Source organism: Diabrotica undecimpunctata, chromosome 4, assembly GCF_040954645.1.
Source record: "Diabrotica undecimpunctata isolate CICGRU chromosome 4, icDiaUnde3, whole genome shotgun sequence".
Lineage (NCBI taxonomy): Eukaryota > Metazoa > Arthropoda > Insecta > Coleoptera > Chrysomelidae > Diabrotica > Diabrotica undecimpunctata.
Genome location: NC_092806.1, coordinates 135,871,461 through 135,894,902, shown reverse-complemented (window position 1 = coordinate 135,894,902; position 23,442 = coordinate 135,871,461). Strand labels below are relative to the sequence as shown.

Genomic DNA, 23,442 nt, shown 5'->3' with positions numbered 1-23,442 from the left:
ATATATGTATATATGTCTAATGGGTTTGGTAAATAAATCGTTTAAACTATCATTTACAGAATAGTGCATAAAGTGTATAGTATATAGTATATAGAATATAGTGAATACAGTATAGTTTGATAATACAGTCTGCCTTGATTTCGTTAACGTGATAAAAAAGTTGCGATTTATTATAAGTGACAGTTGATTTTTAATTTGATGTTTGTCAATATTCTTTCATATCTGCAAATGTCTGGCTAATTGGCTCGGCCAAGACCATCAAACTCACAAAAAAGCTTCTTTTACAAGTTTGCAAATTTAAAAATATGTATTCAGATTTTAAAACATTTCAGACACATCTCCCCTTTAGATATTAAACGCTTACAATTCTACATTTGACAAAAATATTCATCAGAAAAAACCAAATGTATGACAACATTTAAATACCCACTACCATGTAAAATTTAAATTGATGGGAAGATAATAAAGCATGACGCAAGGTTTGGATATCTGGGAATAGATATAACTAGTTACGGAGATGCTGAAGAAGAAGTACGACAACAAAGCTTAAAAGAAAGTTAAGCGGCGGGATCTCTTAATGACACAATCTGGAAGAACAAACACCTAAGACAAGATACAAAAACAAGAATCTATAAAGCTGGAATTATATATTAACATATGCCCATATTAACATACACGGCGGGGAGACAAGACCTGACACATCTAAAACGAGACGACTACTAGAAACAACAGAGATGAAAATACTCCGACGAATATCAGGGAAAAGTCTGTTGGATAGGGAGAGAAGCGAAAACATAAGAAGAGCATGCAATTTAAAAGACATAAATGGATGGGTGACAAAACGAAAACATTAGTAGAACGAACACATTAGTAAAATGGCAGAGGAAAGGATAGTACGACTAGCAGGAGATAAGTCAGCAAATGGACGAAGAAGTATTGACAGACCAAGAAAAAGATGGTGCGACAATTTAAACAATTTAGGAGGCTAATATTGAAGAAGAAACAGGCTTTAAACCCTACATACAAGAAGGAAGAAAAAGACAAAAATATTCCAAAAGTAATGTATTCATTTCTTCTTCTTGAAGTGCCTATCCGTTTCGGATATTGGCGACCATCATGGCAATAGGTATTTTGCAAACTGCTGCTCTGAAAAGATTTGTGATTCTTCACTTCAGAAGGCACTTCAAAAAGAATAATAGATTCATTTAGTTTATGCAGTTGTATTTATGAATGTAGTTTTAATGTGTTCATTAATTTATTATATAAAATTAAATAAATGAAGAATTAAGTTTACATTTAAAGGCTGCGCTGCGCCGCGCTGTTTGTTTTGGTTCATTTGTGCGCGGAGCGAGCTTGAGCGACTAGTGGGAACGACAAGTAGCGCTGCGCCGTGCAAGTTCAAACAAGAACGAACATTATCCGTTGGTTGTCGGTAAAGTAGTGTAGATCAAAGAAAAGTGCGCGTTTAGTTGGAACGGTGTTTGTGATTGAAGATCATTTTTACAGATTATTGTGTTTCTGTACTATCTCCGCAATGAGTTTTGAGTGGAATCATGAAGAAGTTGAAAAATTTATTTAGGCATACAGAGACAAACCGGAATTGTGGAATCCGAAAAGAAATAATTATCATATAAAAAGTAATAAATATGATGCACGGGTATTTATTGCAGACAATATCGGTTGTTCCGTCACTGAAGCTAAAACAAAGACGACGTCTTTGTTGTCTTCATATAAAAGAGAAAAGGTGAAAATGAAAAAGTCAATGGACACAGGCAAAGCTAATTTTACATTTTAATTTCAGTAGACATTGATAAATGCTTTGTTTCATCTCTTTCTTATTACTGGTTCAATCATTGTAAACAGGTACTCGAAATCGTGTAACGACATACGAAAAAAAATTTTGAAACTGTCCTGCAACTAAATCATTTAAAAGATTATTTTCATTATAAACTTGTCTACTTTTAAATACTGGTGTAACCCAATAACGACGTCTCCTCTGGGTCTTTTGTTTTTCTTATAAAAAATGGTTAATTACTATAACAGCCGCACTTGCTATTGGTAATTTTGTTTCCATCGTGCGCGCGTAAATAAAAACTGAAACTTATTTGTTCCTCTAGAATCACATGCGCAAAGTTGCGCCGCTCTGTGTAGTTCTGCTCCGCGCTGCTCGAAGCAGAGCGCCGCAGCGCAGAATAGCGCGTCTGGTGGGACCCCGCCTTAAGTGTTCAAAAGTTTTAAAAAATATTGTACATCACGCGATCGAAAATTAGTGCTTTTCAGGTCTCTCCCCAAACTTCTTGTCTTGAGCGAACGACACCACTTTCCAGTCCTGTAACGTAAATTAGTATTAAAGTATTTGTTTGCGCTAAAACCTTTTAGACAAAATTATAACTGTGTATTTTTAAGTCAGTTTTAATAAACCCAATTTACTGTCCCAAGAAGAATACAAAAATACATAATTCTAAATAACTTATTTATCAGAAGTGCAGCAGAATCGATTGCCTCTATAATATTGTATACGACTGCAAAGTTTTTAATACGAGAATAACTACGCTCACGAAAAGCTTTACAGAGAATAAATAAAAATAACAATGCTCTGATTAAAAACGCATTTTACAGGAAGAGAAACAATTCCTTGAATAAACGAAGTATAATATTAATAAATTTTATTACACAGTTAAGTTATAAAAACGGAAGATAGGACTGGATAAGACTAGAACTAAAAATTAAGACAGCCTGGGCACAATTCCAAGTATTTATTAAATAGAAAGGAAATGTTATTTGAGGATGCATCCAGTTAAACTTTGACAAAAAATATTCAAACCACGAAATGGTTGTGATGTTCAATGATCAAGTATAGAGTCTCCTTTTATGGGAATTGCGTTCTTTGGTTGGTTAGTAACAATATTCTTCTTCTTCTGGTTCCTATCCGTTTCGGATGTTGGAAATCATATTGGCAATCATGACCTTGTTCGCTGCGGCTCGAAACAGCTCCGTTGAGGTTTTCTTAATCCATGTTCTTAAATTCCGCAGCCATGATATTTTCCTTCTACCGGGTCCTCGCTTACCTTTGACTTTACCTTGCAATATAGACTTCAGCAGGGAGTAACGATGCTGATTTCTCATAACGTGTCCCAGATATTGCAATTTTATGCGTTTGATCGTAAACACAATCTCTGGTTCCTTCTTCATTTTTTCTAGAACTTCCTTGTTCGTGATCCTTGCTGTCCATGATATTCTCAGCATTCTTCTATAAAGCCACATCTCAAATGCTTCAAGTTTTTTAATAGTGGTGTCTGTAAGCGTCCATGCCTCCGCCCCGTACAACAACACAGAGAAAACATAGCATCTCAAATGTCTCATTTTTGTATCTAGGGATATGTTATGACTTTTAAAGATGGCGCTCATTTTGTTAAAGACCGTTCTTGCCTTTCCTATGCGGCACTTTATTTCCTGTACATTGCTCCACTGTTCGTTTATAATAGTTCCCAGGTAGTAATACTGTTTTACTCGCTCTATCCCATTAATGTATAGATGAGCCCCATTTATATTCTCCTTACTGATAATCATTTGTTTCGTTTTATGGGTATTAATGTCTAGTCCGTACTATTGACTGTACTCGTTTATTCTGTCCATTAGGCTCTGAAGTCCCTCTAAACCATCTGCTTTCACCATGGTGTCGTCGGCATATCTAACATTGTTTACTCTTTCACCATTTAGAAGGATGCCTTCGTCTATTCCATAAAGAGCCTCGTTAAAAATTTTCTCTGAGTACATATTAAATATCAACGGCAATAGGATACATCCCTGTCTAACTCCACGTAGTATTTTTATGTGATCTGTTTCTTCTCCGTTAATTTTCATGTATGCGGTCTGATTCCAGTAGAGTTCGGAAATTATTCCGAGGTCTTTGTCATCCAGGTCTGCTTCATTTAAAATGTTTATCATCTTTTGATGTTGAACTCTGTCAAATGCCTTTTCATAGTCGTTCAAGCACGCGTGTACGTCTCAGTTAACGTCCCTGCATCTTTGAATCAGTACCTGTACTCCGAAAAGTGCCTCTCTGGTACCCACTGCGTTAATGAAGCCGAACTGTCTGTCCGATATTTGTTCCTCGCACTTCTTATAAATTCTTCCATGGATGACTCTAAGAAACAGTTTCAACATGTGGCTCATTAGGCTGATTGTTCGATATTCTTCGCACTTTTTAGCTCCCTGTTTTTTAAGTATCGCTATGAATTCTGATTCTAGCCATTTATCAGGGATGATTCCTGTATTGTATATTTTATTGAAGACAGCCGTGACCCAGTATAACAGACAGTAACAATATAATTTAAGAAAAATTCTTAAGGGAAGTAACAAAGGATCCAAACTTTGCGAAGCCTTACAAATAATAAGATAATCAAATATAAATTTATAAAAAGCTATAAATACAAGAGATCATATTAGTTACTCTCGCCGCCAATGATATTTTAAATTTTTTCGTCGGGGGCCAAAACTATTTTATTTTATTAACGTAAAACGCTGTAAGTGTACATTAATGTTTCACTTGGTGGCGAGAGTGTTAAGGCGGGTACACATATGCGAGCCGAACGGTATACGTACAGTACGCGTACAGATCCTTGAAAAATATTCTACATCGTACTAATCGCATACTTATCTCGATCCATGGAAAGCGACAAATCAACAACGAACACACATGTGCGAAATGATTCATTTTATTTATAATTTGGGTACTGATTTATGTTCCTGTTTTTGCTTGTTTAACAAAAATAAAATTATGTACAGTAATCATCGACGTATAAATAAAGATTTTATCTTTATTTATACGTCCATGACAATAATCAGTTTACTGTTTTCTCACGTCTCTCTAGGAAGGAACACGTCATTCACACAATGTCGATTTGATGACACAATAAAAATGTTCGCTGCGTCTAGTAAGCGCCGTCCAAACTGAAAGCCGAGCTTCCTTTGAAGTCGTGAAATAAACCGCAACAATTTGGTTCGCGACGAGTCACGATGAAACAGTACGCAAGCGGTTTTTTCTGCCGTACACATTAACGAATATAGCGTTCACAAACGGTTCGCGAACAGTTCTGCTCGCAAATGTGTACCCGCCTTTAAACAAAATAAAAAAAGATGTAACACTAGGCGGTGCAGTAGATTAGTGCGAAGCTTTATACCTTCATGTATTTTTAAAATATAAAGATTTTTTTTTTAATTTAATGAAGGATTTTTATTATTTATTTATTACTTATATTTAAAACAAGTGATATTATATTAAAATAAGTCAATAAATTGTTACGTTTGCTCCCAGCACCACATGCTAACATGTGGTGCTGGGAGCATAACAAAGCATGCGTTGCTTACTTCTGACGGACCGCCAAATTCAGAAGAAATATTAAATTATTTATAAAATATGAATAAATATCATTTGATTATATATTTAATTATTATATAAACTAAATATGATGCTTAAAAATAATAACACTGGGGAACAATTTGAAACTCAATTTCTGTTGAGTTAGATTTTTTAGTTGTTTTCTATAGAATTATACATTCTGGTTTCAAAACTGTTTTTAGTTTTCTTCTATCACGTCACGTTCGTTTTCTATGTGGATGGGGTACATGTTGGCTACCTATGCTCCTACATATGGCTACCTATGCTCCTACACGTAAGTGTAGGGGCATAGGTAGCCATAAGGTACATCAGTACATTTGTCAGATAAGCATATTTTGCATAGTCTAAAATAAAACTTGATAATCAAGATAAAGCATAAGCACCTCATAAAGTGTGTAAACAGTGTGGAGAGGGTTTACGGATGTGGACCAAGGGAGCACGTGCTAAAGTTCCATTTGGTATACCTATGATTTGACTCCAAGAACCTTTTAAGAAAAATCGACACGTTTCAAAATTCTGTAATGAGGGTATGTTTGGGTGCTATGATATCAACCCCTATACAACCCTTATGTGTTGAAGCCACTGAGCTACCCTGGAAAATAGAAGAAACTTTTTAATTGAAAAAAGCCTTCTTAAAATTCTAGTAACTAACTCCCAGTTATTTTTAAGCATCCGTCAACTTAACGAATCAGATCTTACAAACAAATATTGGGAGAAAAAACCTTCTCTGCCTTTATGCATGGCATTACAGAATAATCCTATTTTTTTCAAGAAATTGGACACGGTTGACAGAAGCTTAGACTACTTTTCTTAATTCCACAGAACTCAGGTTATAATACCCACTTATAGTGAGAACACCATTATGAGTAGCAATCTTCTAAGATCTCTACTGCAGGATTATAGGGAAGCCACAGTAATATACACGGACGCATCAAAAACAACAAAAGGGACTGGATGCGCATACTTTTTAGCTGCTACAAACGTAGAATTCAAGTATAAACTACCATTTGGCGAATTTTCCTCTTTGGAAAAAGGGGAATACGGATATGGTGCAGATGAAAGCGATTCCAACGATGAAGATTTCAAAATTGAAGATGACTCCATACGTAAGGGATTCGAGCAGCAAGAGCTAAATTATTTGGTACGAGATTTGGGATCTTTCCAAAAAAGCTTCAGAGCTCTTATCATCACGACTCAATAAGAAAATCTTTCTTAAAAAGGGAGCCAAGATATCTTATTTTCGAATATGAGAAAGGGCATTTCTGCAATACTTTTAAAGTAATGGTGGATTTGTGTTTTGCAATAATGTAAATATTAATGAAAGAATTGGAAATTTCAAACTATAACGCAACTGACTCGTTACTTATAGATAGCTCAAAGCAGAGCTTGAAGTGTGTTCTCCTTCACAATGTAAATTTATTTGGTTCAGTTTCAATTGGTCATTCAGTTTGTTTGCGTGATGAGATCACAGGCGCCAAGGGGTCATTTGTGTTGACAATAAAATATAAAATTGGTTCTTATGAAGCAATTTGTTAAAGTTTTGCCAACTGAGGAGAGTGTTTTAAGTATCTCGTATCGAAATGTCCTAGCCTGTCATTTGAAAAGATAAAGGCCGATGTTTTTAATGGTACACAGATTCGACAACTTCTTGCAGATTACCATTTCGTGGAATGTCAGAAATTGAAAAGAATGCTTGGTTGGCATTCAAAAATATTGTTAAAAACTTGCTTGGAAATACACGAGCATTAAATTACGCCGACATTGTCCAGCAACTTTTGGAGAGCTTCCAAACGCTAGGTTGCAACATGAGCATTAAAGTGGGGTGAGCGTTTCTATCAAGATTTGAAGGTCATGGAAGTACGGTATCAAGGTAGATGGGACGTACATACGATGGCTGACTATTGTTGGAGCATCAAACGCGAATGTACACAAACTGAACACTCCAAAAAAAGCTATAAACGAAAATTTTTGTCTTAATTTGTAAGTACTGTTCATTAATTCATATGCATCATTTATATGCATAATTTTTGAGGATATCCTGTAGTTTAAAAAGTTGAAGTGATAGACAAAATCTGAGAATATTTTTAGATTCAGATGACAAAAATTAGTGGAAAACAAGTGGCAGATCTTACCCAACAAAAAATTCTCAGTGTAATTGTATTTACAGTCGAACCTGGTTATAGGAATTACGTATTATTTAAATACGAGTTATAGAATATCCCGGTTTAAGGAATAGAAATTTGAGGTTCCCAAACTCCTTAATAAATTTATCCGGTTATAGAAATACGTTTAAATAAAATATTACCGCTTAATAGAATATTTTCAGATAAAAAAATATTTTTATATGTACAATTTTATACAAATTTAAATGATTTCTGGTTTATTAGGGTCTGTCAGGTAATAACAACCTTATTACTTTCTTAGCCTTATTTACCTTTTTATACCTTATTTACCAAATCGATACTTCCCCGAAACATCGACAGGTCATAAAGCACTTTTTCATTTCTCTAAAAATTTTTATTTCTCACCCACTTCATTGCCTGTTAATATGTACATTTTTAGAAATAGTTAATTTAGAATTCACCCAGATACCTACCTGCGTACAAGTAAATCATGGCATTCTTAAATTCGAAAAGAAATCCTAATTTAAAAGAAAAAGTTTATATAATTGAATACGCAAAACAATCTAAGTGCAGTCAAATCAAAATTGCTAGAAAGTTTGCAATTTCTCAAGCTCAGGTGAGCAAACGTTTAAAAAATCAGTTTCATCAACTATGGGCGAGTTAATTCAAAATTAACCCAAACACGAAAACGCGGTGGGAAAGATTCAGACGTGGAACAAACATAAGCCGAGTGGTTTAATGAGAAGAGGGCCCGAAATGTTTCTATCAGCGAACCAGTTAAAAAAAAATCTGAAAAAATAACGGAAAATTTGGGTAAGGCGAACTTTAAAGCGACAAATAAATGGTTTTGCAGATGAAAAAATTGTTCGAAAGTTTCCTTTAAAAAAATTGTTGGAGAAGCACAATTGCACATTGGAGAAAGCAGAATTGTTGGGCACAAGATGCCGATTTATTAATTAAAAATTATGAACCAGTGGGTGTGTGAAATTGTGACGAAACTGCGCTTTTTATTACCGAGCTGTTCCAGACGGCACCTTCTGTTTATTAGGAGACAAAGCTGTAAGCGGAAAAGTTTCAAAGAACAGATTGACGATTATGTGTCGTGCTTATTCCGATAACCATAAATTGCAATTTTTTGCATTTTTTATTACTGAAAAAGCAAAAAGTCTAAGTTGTTTTAAATCCGTAAAATACAGTTTTAATAAAAATGCTTAAATGATAACAATCATGTTCAAGGAATGACTTGACTTGACTACGACAAGAAAATTACAGAAAAAATAGAAAAGTTCTGTTATTTGTTGATCTGCTCTGCTCATTAACCTAACGAATTTTCATCAAGCAATAATTTATGCTTTTAAAAGAAATTATAGAAAAGAAATTGTATAAAAAATTATAGCAAATATGACATATTCTTATAACACAATGTCTTCAGCTAGCTCCAATGACATGGCAAAAAAAAATATCAGTTTTCTCTGCAATCCATATGATGAACAAAAGTTGGCGTAATATTTCAGAAAATTGCATAAAAAATTGTTAGATTATAAGAAGTTATATGAAATATTATAAGAAGTTTTCTGAAGGGCCAATATAGTGTCAATTTTTCTAATTACTGTAATTACTGTAAGCAACAAGTGACTAATAATTTATGTAATAAAAAAAACAGGTTAAGATTACCGATTATTTAAAAAATAATAATATTAATTCTGTTGTATGTGTATAATATTGTTTTGGTTAGCTTTCAACCAAATTAATTTGTTAAATTGTTATATTAATTACCCTGGAGAGTAAACTCCATAAAAATATATACGAAAATAGGAAAATTAATACTGAAGAAACTTTTTGAATCCAGTTAATAAATTATTCTTTTGCTAAAATGTTTTGTAAGGAGTTTGCTCTTTTAATGCTGCAATAACAGAAAACGCAAGAAGCCCCTAAAACAACGTGAACTGATTTTGCTTATTAAAATTTTCATTTATAAGCACAATATCGATTATGTTCATTTTAAAAGCTTCTCTTTTATACAAATACCCGTACCTGAAGAGAAAACGGAAATTAAAATTATGTTAAATTAACAGGATTCGTTTATCGACTTTATCCGATTAAAAGCTTAAATGACAAAGAACGAAGTTTTAGTTAGCCACAGGGATTAGATAAAAGTTCTAACAAAAATAAAAAAAGTATAAAACAATATAGCAATTATATTAATATACCATCCTTGTTCTTCATGTGCCATTTATCTTTGATAGAGACCAGCCGTCGCGTCGTCAGAAAGAACACTCCAACCGTTGCCGCATTTCTTTAGTCATGTTTGTCACACTGCTTCTTGATATTGATCTTAATAATTCCATATCACGTCCTATAAACCAAGATAAACAGAAGCTGGAAATCCTTAAAGTATTTATGGATCTTAGTACTACAATAATACATTCAGTTGTACAGAGAACAATACTCAGCTCTGACTCACACCGATGCCTACCATTCTGTATACAAGTATATTAGCAAAAGTTAACAAAAAATATCTAACCAGCAGACCAACGCATAAAATCGATTGGAAGATGTGATTAATATAAGCGGTCTTAATTTCAAGGATGGAATAAATTAATAAAGTTTTTTTTTAATAAAACTCCAACAGGAATCTTATGATTATTGCTATCTGATTATTCACTATGATCAATAAGCAAGTTAGTTCTATCTACAAAATATTACAAAAATTTATCCAAGGTTACATTCAGCTATATTCCTTAGACTCTAATACATTCTAGTACTACTAGCTAACGTGTACAATTTAGCCGCACTTTGCTCTGCTTTTTCACTTTCACTCACTTATAGCACTAACTTAAACGGCTTCGTTCTCTTAAGTCTTCTTATCTGGTTGGCGTTGTCTAGGAGTTTGATTGCCTCGACATTCACGTCGATGGAGAGCCTTTGTTCATGACTCTCGGCAAACTTACTTATTGTCTGGATAATCGTATCCATCTGTAGGTCTCGATGAAGATCACAGTTTCTGAAGTACCATGGAGCGTTAACGATGTTCCTTAATAATTTATTCTGATATCGTTGTATAATTTGGATGTTACTTTTTTTTGTACAGTCCCATAGCTGTATCCCATATGTCCATATCGGTTTAAGGACTTGCTTATACAACAACAATTTGTTATAAGTAGACAGAGTGGATTTTTTCCCATCAACCAGTACATCTTTCTGAACTTAATTTCTATTTCCTCTGTTTTTTTCATAATATTTGCTTTTCAACGTAGCTTGGAATCTAATGTCATATCCAAATTAAATTAATAAAGTGAGGAAAAATATTGGAATAACTTCCAAACACCATTCATCAGTATTTATATAGTAGAAGTAAAATTAGAAGCTAAATCACTAGTCAAGATAAAATGTAAAGATGTGGAGAGGGTAAGAAACTAAATTGAACTATCATGAATAAAAAGTAGAAGTTGCCCAAATCCTTTTTGTCCCTTACCTTAAGATTTATTATTTATTTAGGGTTTGGCTACATCCCAGGTGAGTTTCACACAGTACACAAAGTAAATAACAATAATTAATTTTAACAAAGAAACATTTAGTTGACAAATAATTTATTCAATTGACTCTTTGGTCGCAAGTAAGAAATCGGACAGATTACCCCTGTAGGGTCTGATCGGGCATTGCTCCACTAGATGTTTAACGGTTTGTCCTGCTTCGCCGCAATCGTAATTTGGAGACTCCACGTGGTCCCACTTGAAAAATGAGCCCGAGTATCTGCCAAAGTTTGTTCTTATTATGTCAGTGTGTCCCAGATTTGTCTTGGTTAGTCTAAGCCCTCTGGTTTTCTTGTGAAATATGGCATATTTCGGCTGGCATGCGATGCATTCTTTTCTATTATCCCATTCTTTTTGCCAACAATCGGTTATCTTGAAGTTCCTTTACACTTGAATTCTTGCAGAGTCCAGAGGGTTGTTTCTTGAGTGAAGCTCACTTATGTCTCTACCGGTTATAACAACGTGGGTGCACGTTCTCGATGGTCGTGTGAGAGGGCTATGTGGCTCAATACTGGTAGCCAGTACGTAGGCGTGGCCTTGATTGTGCCTGATCTAACACACAAAGGCTGGTTCAGTTGAGCGTTAATAAGTTTTATGTACTGACTCTTGAGCCATTCTGGTGTTCAGAGAAACTCTATTCCCAGTGCTGTCTTTTTTAAAGCTAACACCACGACGATTGATCGGAGCGACCTTGGCCGAATCGAAATCGAGCTAAAACACGACTACTCATGCGGCCATCAAAATGCTGCTTCTACTTTGGCAGCATCTCCGGCCAGAATTTCTACATTCCCTTTTATTACACTAAATACGACGCTTGGATTTCCTCTCTCTCTTTTTCTCTCTTTTAACACTGCCTGGGGTGATTGCAGGGTGGATTGAGTAGCTCTGCGGTTACCATAGCCGGTCCTAAGCCTGGAGAAAATGTTAAGTGTGATTGGCAAGGTTAGCAACCTACCAATCGTCAAAAAGAATACTGCTCAAAGAAACAATCTACAGTCTCGAAACCAGAATAATACTATTAAGTCGACCAAGGTAAGAAATAAGTACAAGCGAAAAACATCAAAAAACCCAGACAAGAATTACTACTTGAAATATCAGATCGCTTAACTCAAGGGACCAAGAAATAACCCAATTGCTGAAAAACAAAGAAATAGACATTTGTGCTCTACAGGAAATAAAAAAAAAGAAAGAGAAGAATCAAAATTAGGTGAATACATACTATGCCGTACTATACCCAATGGGAAGGCGATCAGTAGAAAGACCACGAAAACGATGGAACGACAACTTACTGGTGGCACATTGAAAAAGAGACAAAGTCATGTCTACATAAGAAGAAGAAGAAAAAGAGAATTTTTTAAATTTACTTTTTCCAAATTTTAAACTTTAAAACCTGGTAATAGTATTTTTTAAACTGTTAATTGCAGGCAATTAACAGTTTACAAAAATATATCATCGCGTTTTTAATTAAATGATATTTATTTTAATCTATAATTTGATTGACAAACAGATCAGTGCAGTCACCTACATTTGCTTATCTACCTGTTTACACCTGCTTGCCAAGGTAGCCATGAACGTAACATGTAGGCAATACCTCATAGACCTATTTTATATGATTTAAACTTTTAGTTTCAATAAAATTTTATTGGTAAACAAATGGGTGAAACTTCTAAAAAAAGACAATTAATATTTTTTTAATTAAGAATAGATGCAGGACGTACTTGTCTCTGTATAAAATTTATTAAAAAAAAAATGTTTCATTCAGTACAATACATGGGTGAAAATCGATCTAGATTCGGATCCCCTACTATCAGTTAAAAAAGTGTAGTAGTTTCATGTAGTGACATTTTCAATGTCATATACTGTAAAAAATTAAATACTACTTATAGTGCTTTTTAACTTTACCAAAGTGTATTTATTTTATTTAAAATTGTTGCTTTTATATTTTTATCAATTTAAATATAATTTTGAACATTGATTATAAAATGCATAGTCCATTAATTTGATCAGTTGGGCCATTGGGGAAGGTGTTAACTTAAACGGTATACTGCAACATTTTGCAAGACATTTAAATACGGAGATAACTGCGAATACTGTGTTGTATGCAGAACCGTTTATCCTCAATGAATATTTTGAACGGCCGTTTAGTATGGAAGATCTTCAAATATCATTTGGTTCTTTAAAACCAAATAAATCACCACGAGTGGATAGAATTGCTGCTGAGTTCTACAAGTTTCTTCCAGAAAACGAAAAAATGTTTGTACTTGGGCTTGCTAATAATTTTTTCGTCAAACCAGGCTCTCCTCAGGGTTTTTATGATGCAATAATTTTTCCTCTTTATAAGAAAGGAAACATGGAAAGTGCAGAAAGTTATAGAGGTATTAGCTTCTTAAATGCAATAACCAAACTCATTGCGGCATTGACTTTAACCAGACTTACTTCGTGGATACAAAATAATAACATTTTAAATGAGTTCCAGGCAGAATAGAACCCGCTATTCGACTATAGACAATATTTTTAATCTTACGAGTATAGTAAAAATCCAACATACACGGGAAGTAAAAAATGTTTATACATTTTTTGTGGACTTTAGTGCGGCTTTTGATACAGTTGATCGGCAGGCCCTTTTTTACAAATTGATTCACTTGGGATTATTTACCAAAGTGCTGAATTTGTTAAAAAGTATCTTCGCGAATACAAAATCGGCAGTCTGGTCAAGGGATGGTCTATCTGAATGGTTTGACAGTAATGTAGAAGTGTATTAACCAATATTTAAAAACAAGAGTCTTTAACCAATGTATACTTCCTGTTCTCGCCTACGGTTCTCAAACTTGGACGTTTACAAAGGAAAACATGGAAAAAATAGCAAAGAGCCATGGAAAGACAAATGCTGAACATCAGGATATCAGACAAGAAAAGAAATACTTGGATCCGCAACAAAACAAAAGTGACCGATGTATTAACGCAGATAGCAAAACTTAAGTGGAAGTTCGCTCGACAAACCATAAGACAGAATGACCACAGATGGAATAAGATGATTATACACTGGAGACCATATAGTTACAAACGAAAAAGAGGAAGGCCACAAATGAGATGGTCAGATGACTTGAAGAAACACGCAGGCCCGAATGGGATACAAACTGCGTACAATAGAGAGACGTGAAAGAAGGAAGAGGAAAACTGTGTCCAAAATTGGACAGCAAGGGCTGTGTATAGTAGTAGTGAGACAGGGATGTATTTTAAGTCCATTACTGTTTACGCCTTTCTTGAATAACCAACATAAAGCATTGGAAGGCGATTTGGAGATAAATGGTTTGATTATAAGACTTTTATTATATGCAGATGATTTGGTTTTGATTTCAATCAATCCTAAGGTGCTGCAGCGGATGATTAATGAACTAGAAAAATATTGCAGGATGTGGAATCTAAAAATAAATTTAGGTAAATGCAAAATTATTTTATTCAGAAGAGGAGGTGGTGTGATCAGGGAATCTTAGAAACTGAATGATCAAGTATTAGAGGTAGTGAATTCCTCTTCTTTATGTGCCGTCTTCTTAGCGAAGGTTGGCGATGACCTCTGCAAAGTCTTCCCTATTTTGGGCTTTCCTTATTAAAGTCTAATCTAGTCTTTCCTTATTAAGGTCTAAATTAAAAGTCTAATCTTGTCCAATCTTTGATGTTGCGCAGCCAAGTCATTTGTCGTCTACCCGGGCCGCGTCTGCCTTTCCCTTTTTCCCTTTTATAATAAGCTATAGTATCACTTTATACAGCTGTGAGGTATGGCCACTGAAAGAAAGAACACTGTCAACGCTGAAAGCGACGGAAATGGATTTTTGGAGAAGAGCCGCAGGAAGATCTAGAAGAGAAAGGATTACCAACGAACGCATTAGAGAAATAATGGGAATCAAACGAACAATCACAGATGACCTAACAACAAAACAACTTATCTGGTTCGGACACTTACAAAGAATGGACGAACAACGAATGCCAAAAGAAATACTAAAGTGGCAACCAGAAGGAAAGAGAAAACGAGGTAGACCGAGAAAAAGTTGGAGCGAAGGAATAAATAAAGAACTGAGAGAGAGGGCCATAGAAGAAGATCTATGGAACAACCGATCTAAGTGGCGATTGGAAGTCGGAAAACGGCGGAGAACGTTATAAACCGACAAGTAGTAGTAGTAATAAGCTATAGGAAGTTATACCTGTCGTGTCTAAATATGTGTCCAAATAGGTAGTGAATAACTATAATTATTTGGGAATGATACTAACAACCAAGTTATCGTTTAAAGCTCATCTAAAAAAGCGCCAGAGTTTGGTAACAGTGGCGATTCACACGGCTTAGAGTAGTTTAGTGTCTAAGGCTGATATACCCTTTCTTACTAAAGTCCCAGTATATGAGTCGGTGGTAAGATCAATTTTGACTTATGGGTCTTAGGTATGGGGTCTTTTTGAGTACAATGAGGTGGAAATAATCAGAAGATTTTATATAAAAAAAAATGTTTTCTTGTCCAAGGTATTGTCTTAACTTTATGTTAGATTTGGAGACAGGTATTGCTAGAGTCAGCCTATATACGATGAATTTACATAAAAAATATGCTAAAAAAATACTAGGATATTCGAATGACAGGTTGCCAAAATTTCTATTGAAAGAAATGATGAGAGCAAGGTGTGGCTGGTGGAAACATTGGATGAGCATGGGAGAAAAATTTGGTATTGAGGTAAGGTGTGAAAGGGAATGGAGAGATAGCTGGCCTAGTATGATTGAGAATATGATAGAAAAAAAGAAGGAGGAGATACAGCGTCAGGTTGAGAATAGGGCACCCGAATCAAATTTTTGTGGACACTACAAAGAACTGCGGTAAGAAGGAGTAAACATGCATTATCTACTGGAAATGGAAAATTTTGGGGACATTCAATGGCTGTTCAAATTAAGATGTGGAGTTCTATATTCTAATAATCGACCTGGCAGAAATGATGAAGGAAGCCTTTGCTCAATGTGTAACACGAAAGAAAGGGAAGATATAATACATTTTTGGGAAGATGTTCGGTGTTGAGACAGATTAGGTTAAAGTGGTTGGGTAGAAATGAACTTAGTAGAGTGGAACTAGTTACTATGATGGGACAGGGACAGGCTGAGTTAGCAGGTTATTGTAGGGAGGCATGGCCGTATAGGTATGAGTTAGTGAGTCTATTTAATTAGAAAATCTATTAGCATGTTGTTAGTTCAATAGGATAAAAATATTAAAATTAGCATTAATAATTTGTTTGCGTATAGCTAGTATCTTTTTATCTGTCTTGTCTATCTTGACTATCTTGTTATTATTGTTGTCCAGATTTAGCCATACGGCTCACACTCCCTCTAAGGGGAAAATTCACTCATCCTCTGAGCTCTGGTGGGACTCTTTCCATGTTATCGAGTCCTAGGTGACTTGGTATGTCGGTGTATCTCCCAAAAATTTTCGTACGCATCTGGACGTCGAAAGTAACACAGCTTTCTGCATAATCTTATATAGATGTTCATTTAGACCCAGCTTTTTTATGTTTTCTAGGAGGCTCTTCGGTATGACTCCAGTGGTAGAAAGAATAATAGGTATCGTCTGGGTACTTTCCATTCTCCATTGTCTCCTGATTTGTATTTCTAGATCTCTGTACTTGGCGATCTTTTCGTTGTATTTAACACGTAAATTATTGGTGTTGGGTATCGCCACATTAATAAGTGTTGTTTGCCTAGTAATTTTATTAACTAGTATGAGATCGGATCTATTATGGGCCACTGGTTGGTCTGTAAGCACAGTGAGGTCCCAGTATAGTTGTAGTTGTAGTTGTCATTTTCAAGCATTCTATCAGGGACGTATTGATAATAAGGAAGATGGTCGGTTTGGATAAGTCCCAGTTTGTCAGCTAGTTCTTGGTGGATAATCTTTCCTACTGAGTCATGACGTTCTTCATAATCAGTACCGACAAATGCCTGGCAGCCACCGGTAAGATGTTGGATGGTTTCTTGGGCTTGGCATCCATATCGGCATTTGTCATTTTGGACTTGAGGATCTTTAACAATATATTTCAGGTAATTTTTAGTTGGAATAACCTGATCCTGAATGGCAAGTAGGAAACCCTCAGTCTCGGGAAACATCTTTCCTGATGTCAACCAGTAGTTCGACGCTGTATTGTCGACATATTCTTGGCTGATCTCATTAAGATGTCGCCCATGCAGAGGTTTACTCATCCAGGCGCGCATTTTGTCTTGCTTAGTTAGGTGGTTTATGCGCATTTCTTGTTTCCTCAGTTTAAGCGGTGTCGTATCATCTACTGCGCAAATTGCTCGATGTAAAGTAGATGTCTCAGCCTGTACCTGAAAATACGTTCTTAAATTAGCAATTTGTTTATCCAATTGCTCACCTATATCCATAAGTCCTCTTCCCCCTTGATACCGCGGTAATGTTGTTCTCTCTACTGCACTACGTGGATGATATTTTTGCGCCTTTGTGAGAAGTGTTCTTACTTTCCGCTGAAGACCCTCTATATCCGTTTATTGTTGTTATTATTATTATTACATAAACAGCTTTCACTCCCTCTAAGGGACAAATTCAATCATTTCAAATGCAAGCTATACCTTACTGTTATACATTGTTATTATTGTTTAGTCTACTGCAAAGTGTTACTCAGTAGAATATACACATTTATTTTTTTACTATAAAATTTATATGAATATTTACTTAATTTATTTTTTATTAATTTTAATGACCTTGTTAGATATAATGAGCCTTAGTGTATTTTTTGTATATTAGAGAATAATATTTGTTTGCCAACCCTCCTGATGGCATGTACCAAGGAGAACAAATGTCACTAAAAGAGAATATTGTATTGTACTTTTTTTAATGAGAAATAAAAAGGAATTATTGATTGATTGATTGATTGAATTTAGTCAGTTTTAAAATTAATGTTAATCTTAATGCAATTTTATATTACTAAGTACTCTTCATAAAAAGTTAAATAAAAACTTAAAATGCATTCATTTCCACTTTTAAAGTGGAACATTAAGTTCCACTGTTACAGTGTAGAAATAAAATATAGTATGAAAAATTGCAACTTTATCAAATATGTTTACGTCACCCAACTTTAAAATTACCCATCTGATATTTCCTTTTGGTTTTTGTTTATTTTCAGACCGAGTCGACGAAAAATTGCTTAGACGCTCGACCATCCGAATGGGCATCAGAGTGGTCCAAAGGGCATTCGCTCCCCCATCCCCGCATTTATACGTACCGGGCGGAAGCGGAAAAACAGGCAGAGAACGGGCGAAACACAACCGAAAGGCTCTTCTTTTTGGTTTAAAAACTACACCGATGGATGTTACTTGCCCGAAGAGTGAAAAAGGTAAAAAGTAAAATATCAGCTTGGCGCATTTATGTGAAAGAAAGTCGGAAAATCATATATTGCCTTATCATTACATTATCTTTTAAACCCTTAGGAAGTACTTGAAAAATATTAGATATAAAGCTTTTTGGTTTTTCAAGCTTTTAAAGAGATATTTTTTATGTACTATATTCGTATAGTCGTACGAACTCGGAAGTTAGTTCGCTTTTCATTGGTTTATGGTCAATTTTTTGTACATATTATTTTGGCCATCTTGCATGTCGAAACCTCCGGGCTGAACCTTTCCTCTGACTATATTTAGTATACGGCACTTGTCTAGTTCCTAAATACATACTGATATCATTTGAGAAAGTTTCTACAGTTTTTAGCATCTGATCTAGGTGGTTTCAAGTGGAAGCCATTAAGGCCAAATCATTTATATACAACAGATGATTAAGCTTCGCCACAATAGTGTTGTTATTTTTGATGCTAAAAGCTGAGTCAGTGGATTTCTGCAGCTGAGATAGTGGGTTCATCGCTAGGCAGAACCAAAGTGGACTCAACGAGTCACCCTGGAAAAGGCCCCGGTTAATAGGGATATCTTCAGTTTCGATATTGGTTTCACCAGGTATTTGAAGGTGAATTTTAGTCTTCCACTCTGTCATTATATGCTTTAAAAAGGTCACGAGATTATCATTGACTTATATCATCGAGATATATTTTCAATATATCTATAAGCCATTCATGCGGCACTGAATCAAAAGCCTGGTTGTAGTCAATGAAGGCTTGGTTCCTTTTTTGGTATATGCCTGGTTAGAAATGACTGAGTCCCGCATGCTGTCACGTCCAGCGCCGGATCCAGACGTTTACTGGTAATCCCCAGGTAGCTACCTTAAACATAAATTATTAATCTCCATTTTCATGGGTGTGCATTTTTACCTCCTGCCAGGTGTCAGTTTTTGTTCCACGGCAGGTAATCCTGCTACCCTCTGGGTATCACTGCTAAAAATACCCAGAGAGTATCTCCCATTTGCAGGGAGTCGCGCCTGATAGAAGAACTGATAAAAACTCCCACGTGTTACGTAAATTACTATTAAGTGAAGACAATATAAAATTTTTAAAATCATTATGATATTTCTTCTAAAAATTAAATTAAAGGTATGAGTGTAAAATTGATCGTATGCATTAACATTTCCTTTGTATGTTTACCATATATGTTGCCCACCTACCTAACCGTGGTTTATGTCTTGTTTGTTAAAATAAATCTGCTCTGATGAATCGCTGAGCATAAAAGTGTCCTCCTTATACAATTCTGTATGAATGAATACTAATATTTATATGTAATTACGTGGCCAAAGGTTCCAAGCTCTTTTATTAATTCTTTTAGCAGCCACGTGCTTGTATTACGATGTAGTGGGCAGTTGAAAAATATGTGATTTGAATCAGCTATAGTAGTTCCACACTCACATCGGGTCTGTTGGGAGAACTCCTATTTTGTGTAGATGTTTCGTTCTTCGAATTTATAATATATTTTTAAACTGTTTTTCCTTTGTCTCGTGTTGTATAAATGTATTAGTTAATGTTCATGACATTCACCATATTGTTGGATAGCTTAATTTTGACGAAATGCACATGAAGATGCTCTAAGAGCGAAAGTACTTGGCAAAAAATGCCTAATTTATGAACAAGTAGAAATTTTGTTAAATAAAATATTATTAATGCGACTTGTGAACAGACGGGTACAATTTGGTCTATTGTGCATCACTGCTTCCATAGACAGATCTGTAAGTTTGGTTAAATCAACATGTATAAAAAAGAACATCAACAAAAGAACCCGTTTGTGTATTTTTAACCACTTGCTCATTTATTGTAATGACAAATTTATTAGACGATTAAAAAATTCTTTACACTGAAAATTCTTAAACCCGTATTATGTACCTTATAAATCTACTTGGTAAGCTCTTAAGTTTATTAGTTGAAAATCCTACCTCTAGCAATTCAATTTGGCTTTCTGAGATCATTTTCAAGCACTCTTACAACCATCATTATCCGCAGTGGTTTTGCAGGGTGTTCACTTACGTGAAGAATTTCTTTGTAACCAAAATCCAAAGATAAGAGAATGGAGAAGGGTCTGTGCGGTCAAGTATTATTACGCGGTTGGTAGATTTAACTATTTGTCCTAGTTGAAAATATGGAGACAGAAAAGCATACTCCGAATTCCACAGACAGCTCGAGAATGACATGGCGAAGTTAACTACGAGATTTAAAGTACACTGACCTAAATTAAATATCGTCATTATTAGATATTACATATTTTTATATAATTGTTGTATATTTTAATTAAATCCAGGTTTACTATAAAATTAAAACTTAATTAAAAAGAGAACGTATGTTTATAGGAGAATATACAATTAATTAATGGATTCGACCGTTACTTGATGGAAATTCATTTTATGTAACAATAAAACACTGAAAACATTGTTTTCAAAACTTCCACAAAATTTATTTTAAATTCGTATCACTACAGCTGTTTCGGCTGATTGCCTTTCTCAAGTGATCTATTTTTGGCATGCGTTTACACTTTATAGTCTCTATTGAAATAGGTCGAGGAGGGGAGTACTGTTTGTCTTAAGTTGGTCATTCAGAATTATATCTGTGTTTTTTAATTTGTTGATTTCGATAGATTCTAACAAAGATAGCTTAAGGCCTTTATTTTGAATGTGAAGAATTTTAAATTCGTCATTAAAGGAATGATTATAATCTAGAAGGTGAAGTGCGTATGTAGAATCTGTTTTTCTATTATTGAAAGCCCTTTTATGTTCTGCTATTTGTTTATTAAAATTTCTACCAGTTTGACCGATGTAAGTTTTTGGGCAGTCGCCACATTTAAGTTTGTACACACCACTGTGTAAGTGTTTTTTATTTTGGCTCTTTTTTGGTTGTTTTTAATATATTTGCCTAGGTTGTTATTTGTTCTGAAAGCTGGTGTTATTCCTTTCTTTTTTATGTGTTTGGCTATTTTTGTTGATATTTTGCCTGTATATGTAATCGAGCTGAAGGTACTGGGTTTTTACTCTGGTGGTGGAAATACTAAGTTCAGGGCTTTCTTGTCTAGTTTTTGATTTATCATTTTATTATTTGTTCGTTCGTTGTATCCATTGTTTACTGCTATTTGCTTAATGCTATTTAATTCTGTCTCAAAATTATATTTTGACATCGGAATTTCTGTTAATCTATGTAACATACTATGATAGGCTGCCAGTTTATGTTGTGTGGGATGGGATGATGAATTGTGAATCGTCGTATCAGTATAGGAAGGTTTATGAAATATGGAGAAGTCATGTTTGTTTTTAAGTCTAATAATTTTTAAATCTAAAAAATTTATGGATTGATTTTGTTCTGTTTCTATTGTAAATTCAATATGACTATGAAGTGAATAAATATACGATAAAAATTGGTCGAATTGCCTGTTAGTTCCTGTGAAACATACCAGTGTGTCGTCTACGTATCTCCACCAATATAAAAACTGTTTGAATATGGGATGTTTTGAAATCTTTGTCTCTAGATTATCCATAAAAATATCTGATAGCAATGGGCTTAGAGGATTGCTCATTATAAGTCCTGCACTGTTATTTGTATATATTTCATTATTAAATTCAAAGTAGTCCTGGTTTATGCAAACTTCAAGAAGATGTAAAATTTCATTTGACGTGAAAAATCTTTTTCCTAGTATCCCTCCTACAGAAACTTTTATTCTATAGAAAATGTCACACTGAGAGTGCAGTACGGGTAAGATACGGCAATGCTTTTCTTATGGAGAATAAACGCGCAGGGTTGTCGGTTTTCTCCAGCTGTTGATTGCTCATTGTCTCACAGGACCGGCTTGGATAAAATGCATCTGCCGGCAGTACGAGTAAAATATTTTATATCGTGTATACGTATACAGTAGAATAAAAAGGCATTGATGAGTTATTGACAACGAAAACTATGAATTTTGCATATAAAACGTCAACATGAGATATACAATTGAATCATATTCATAAGAGTAACATTTGAACACCTCTTTACAAGAACAACATACAATAACTGTAGTTTTAATGTTTTACATAAAATAGAAAAAACCTACATAATTTCTAGGAAAGAATTTGGAAACTTGGAAATGATATTATTTATAGATATTATATATAATATTCAAATTTCCAATTCTTTCATAGAAATTAGATTTTTTCTATTGTATGTAAAATATTAAAAATACAGTTATGTTGTTTCTATAAATAGGTCTTCATTTCTTTTGTAAAACTTCTGCTACAAATTACCATCATTAACATAATCACCTAAATATGGCCATAAACTTGTTTGTCATAATTAGTATTTGATAAACTCTAAGCTTTCCCTATTTCACCCCCTACCCATCCTAAGGATGGGTAGGAGGTGAAAGTGCTTTTGGAAAACGAAACTACACTTTAAAATTTAGTCCGAGTTTCAACAGAGAGCATGGAGTCCCATAAGTTTAAATCCGGTGAATTATTTAACGGTTGCGCTAAACTCGTAGTGTTAAATGTGTTGTATTTTTTACAAAATACGGAACAACTTAATGTAAGTGCTACCATAAGACGTTGATGACTGGTGTTAGCGAAAAAAGCATTTACAATTTCAAAAAAGAAAAAGAACAGAGTGGAACGTTGAAATCGCCAAAAAAACGTAAAAAACGAGTGTGTCAATCAAATTCTAGAATATTCACATATGACGAGGGTGTAAGAAGTATTCTACGGAGAATTGTTCATTGTGAATTTTTCATGAAAAATTTGCCGCCATTCTTAAAGCATATACATAACTTCATACAAGGTAATGAGAATATACAGCCGTTGTCTCTTTCTACTTTATACAGACTTCTGAAAGATATTGGATTTTTTTAAAAGAAACGTGGCCGAAGAAGCATCATGGTGGAGCGAAAGGATATTATTCATTGGCGCCATAATTATTTGAGAAGTATACGACGTTTGCGAAAAGACCATTGCAATATCATATATTT

At 34.5% G+C, this 23,442-nt stretch overlaps 1 protein-coding gene across 1 annotated transcript in view; it reads left to right on the top strand.

Moving 5' to 3' along the window:
* LOC140440092 (arrestin homolog) overlaps positions 1-23,442 on the top strand; it is a 729,008-nt gene that overhangs the window by 565,852 nt on the left and 139,714 nt on the right. The window contains exon 8 of the mRNA XM_072530366.1: positions 18,222-18,431. Coding sequence (XP_072386467.1) covers positions 18,222-18,431 — 210 coding nt within the window. The remainder of the gene's footprint in view (positions 1-18,221; positions 18,432-23,442) is intronic.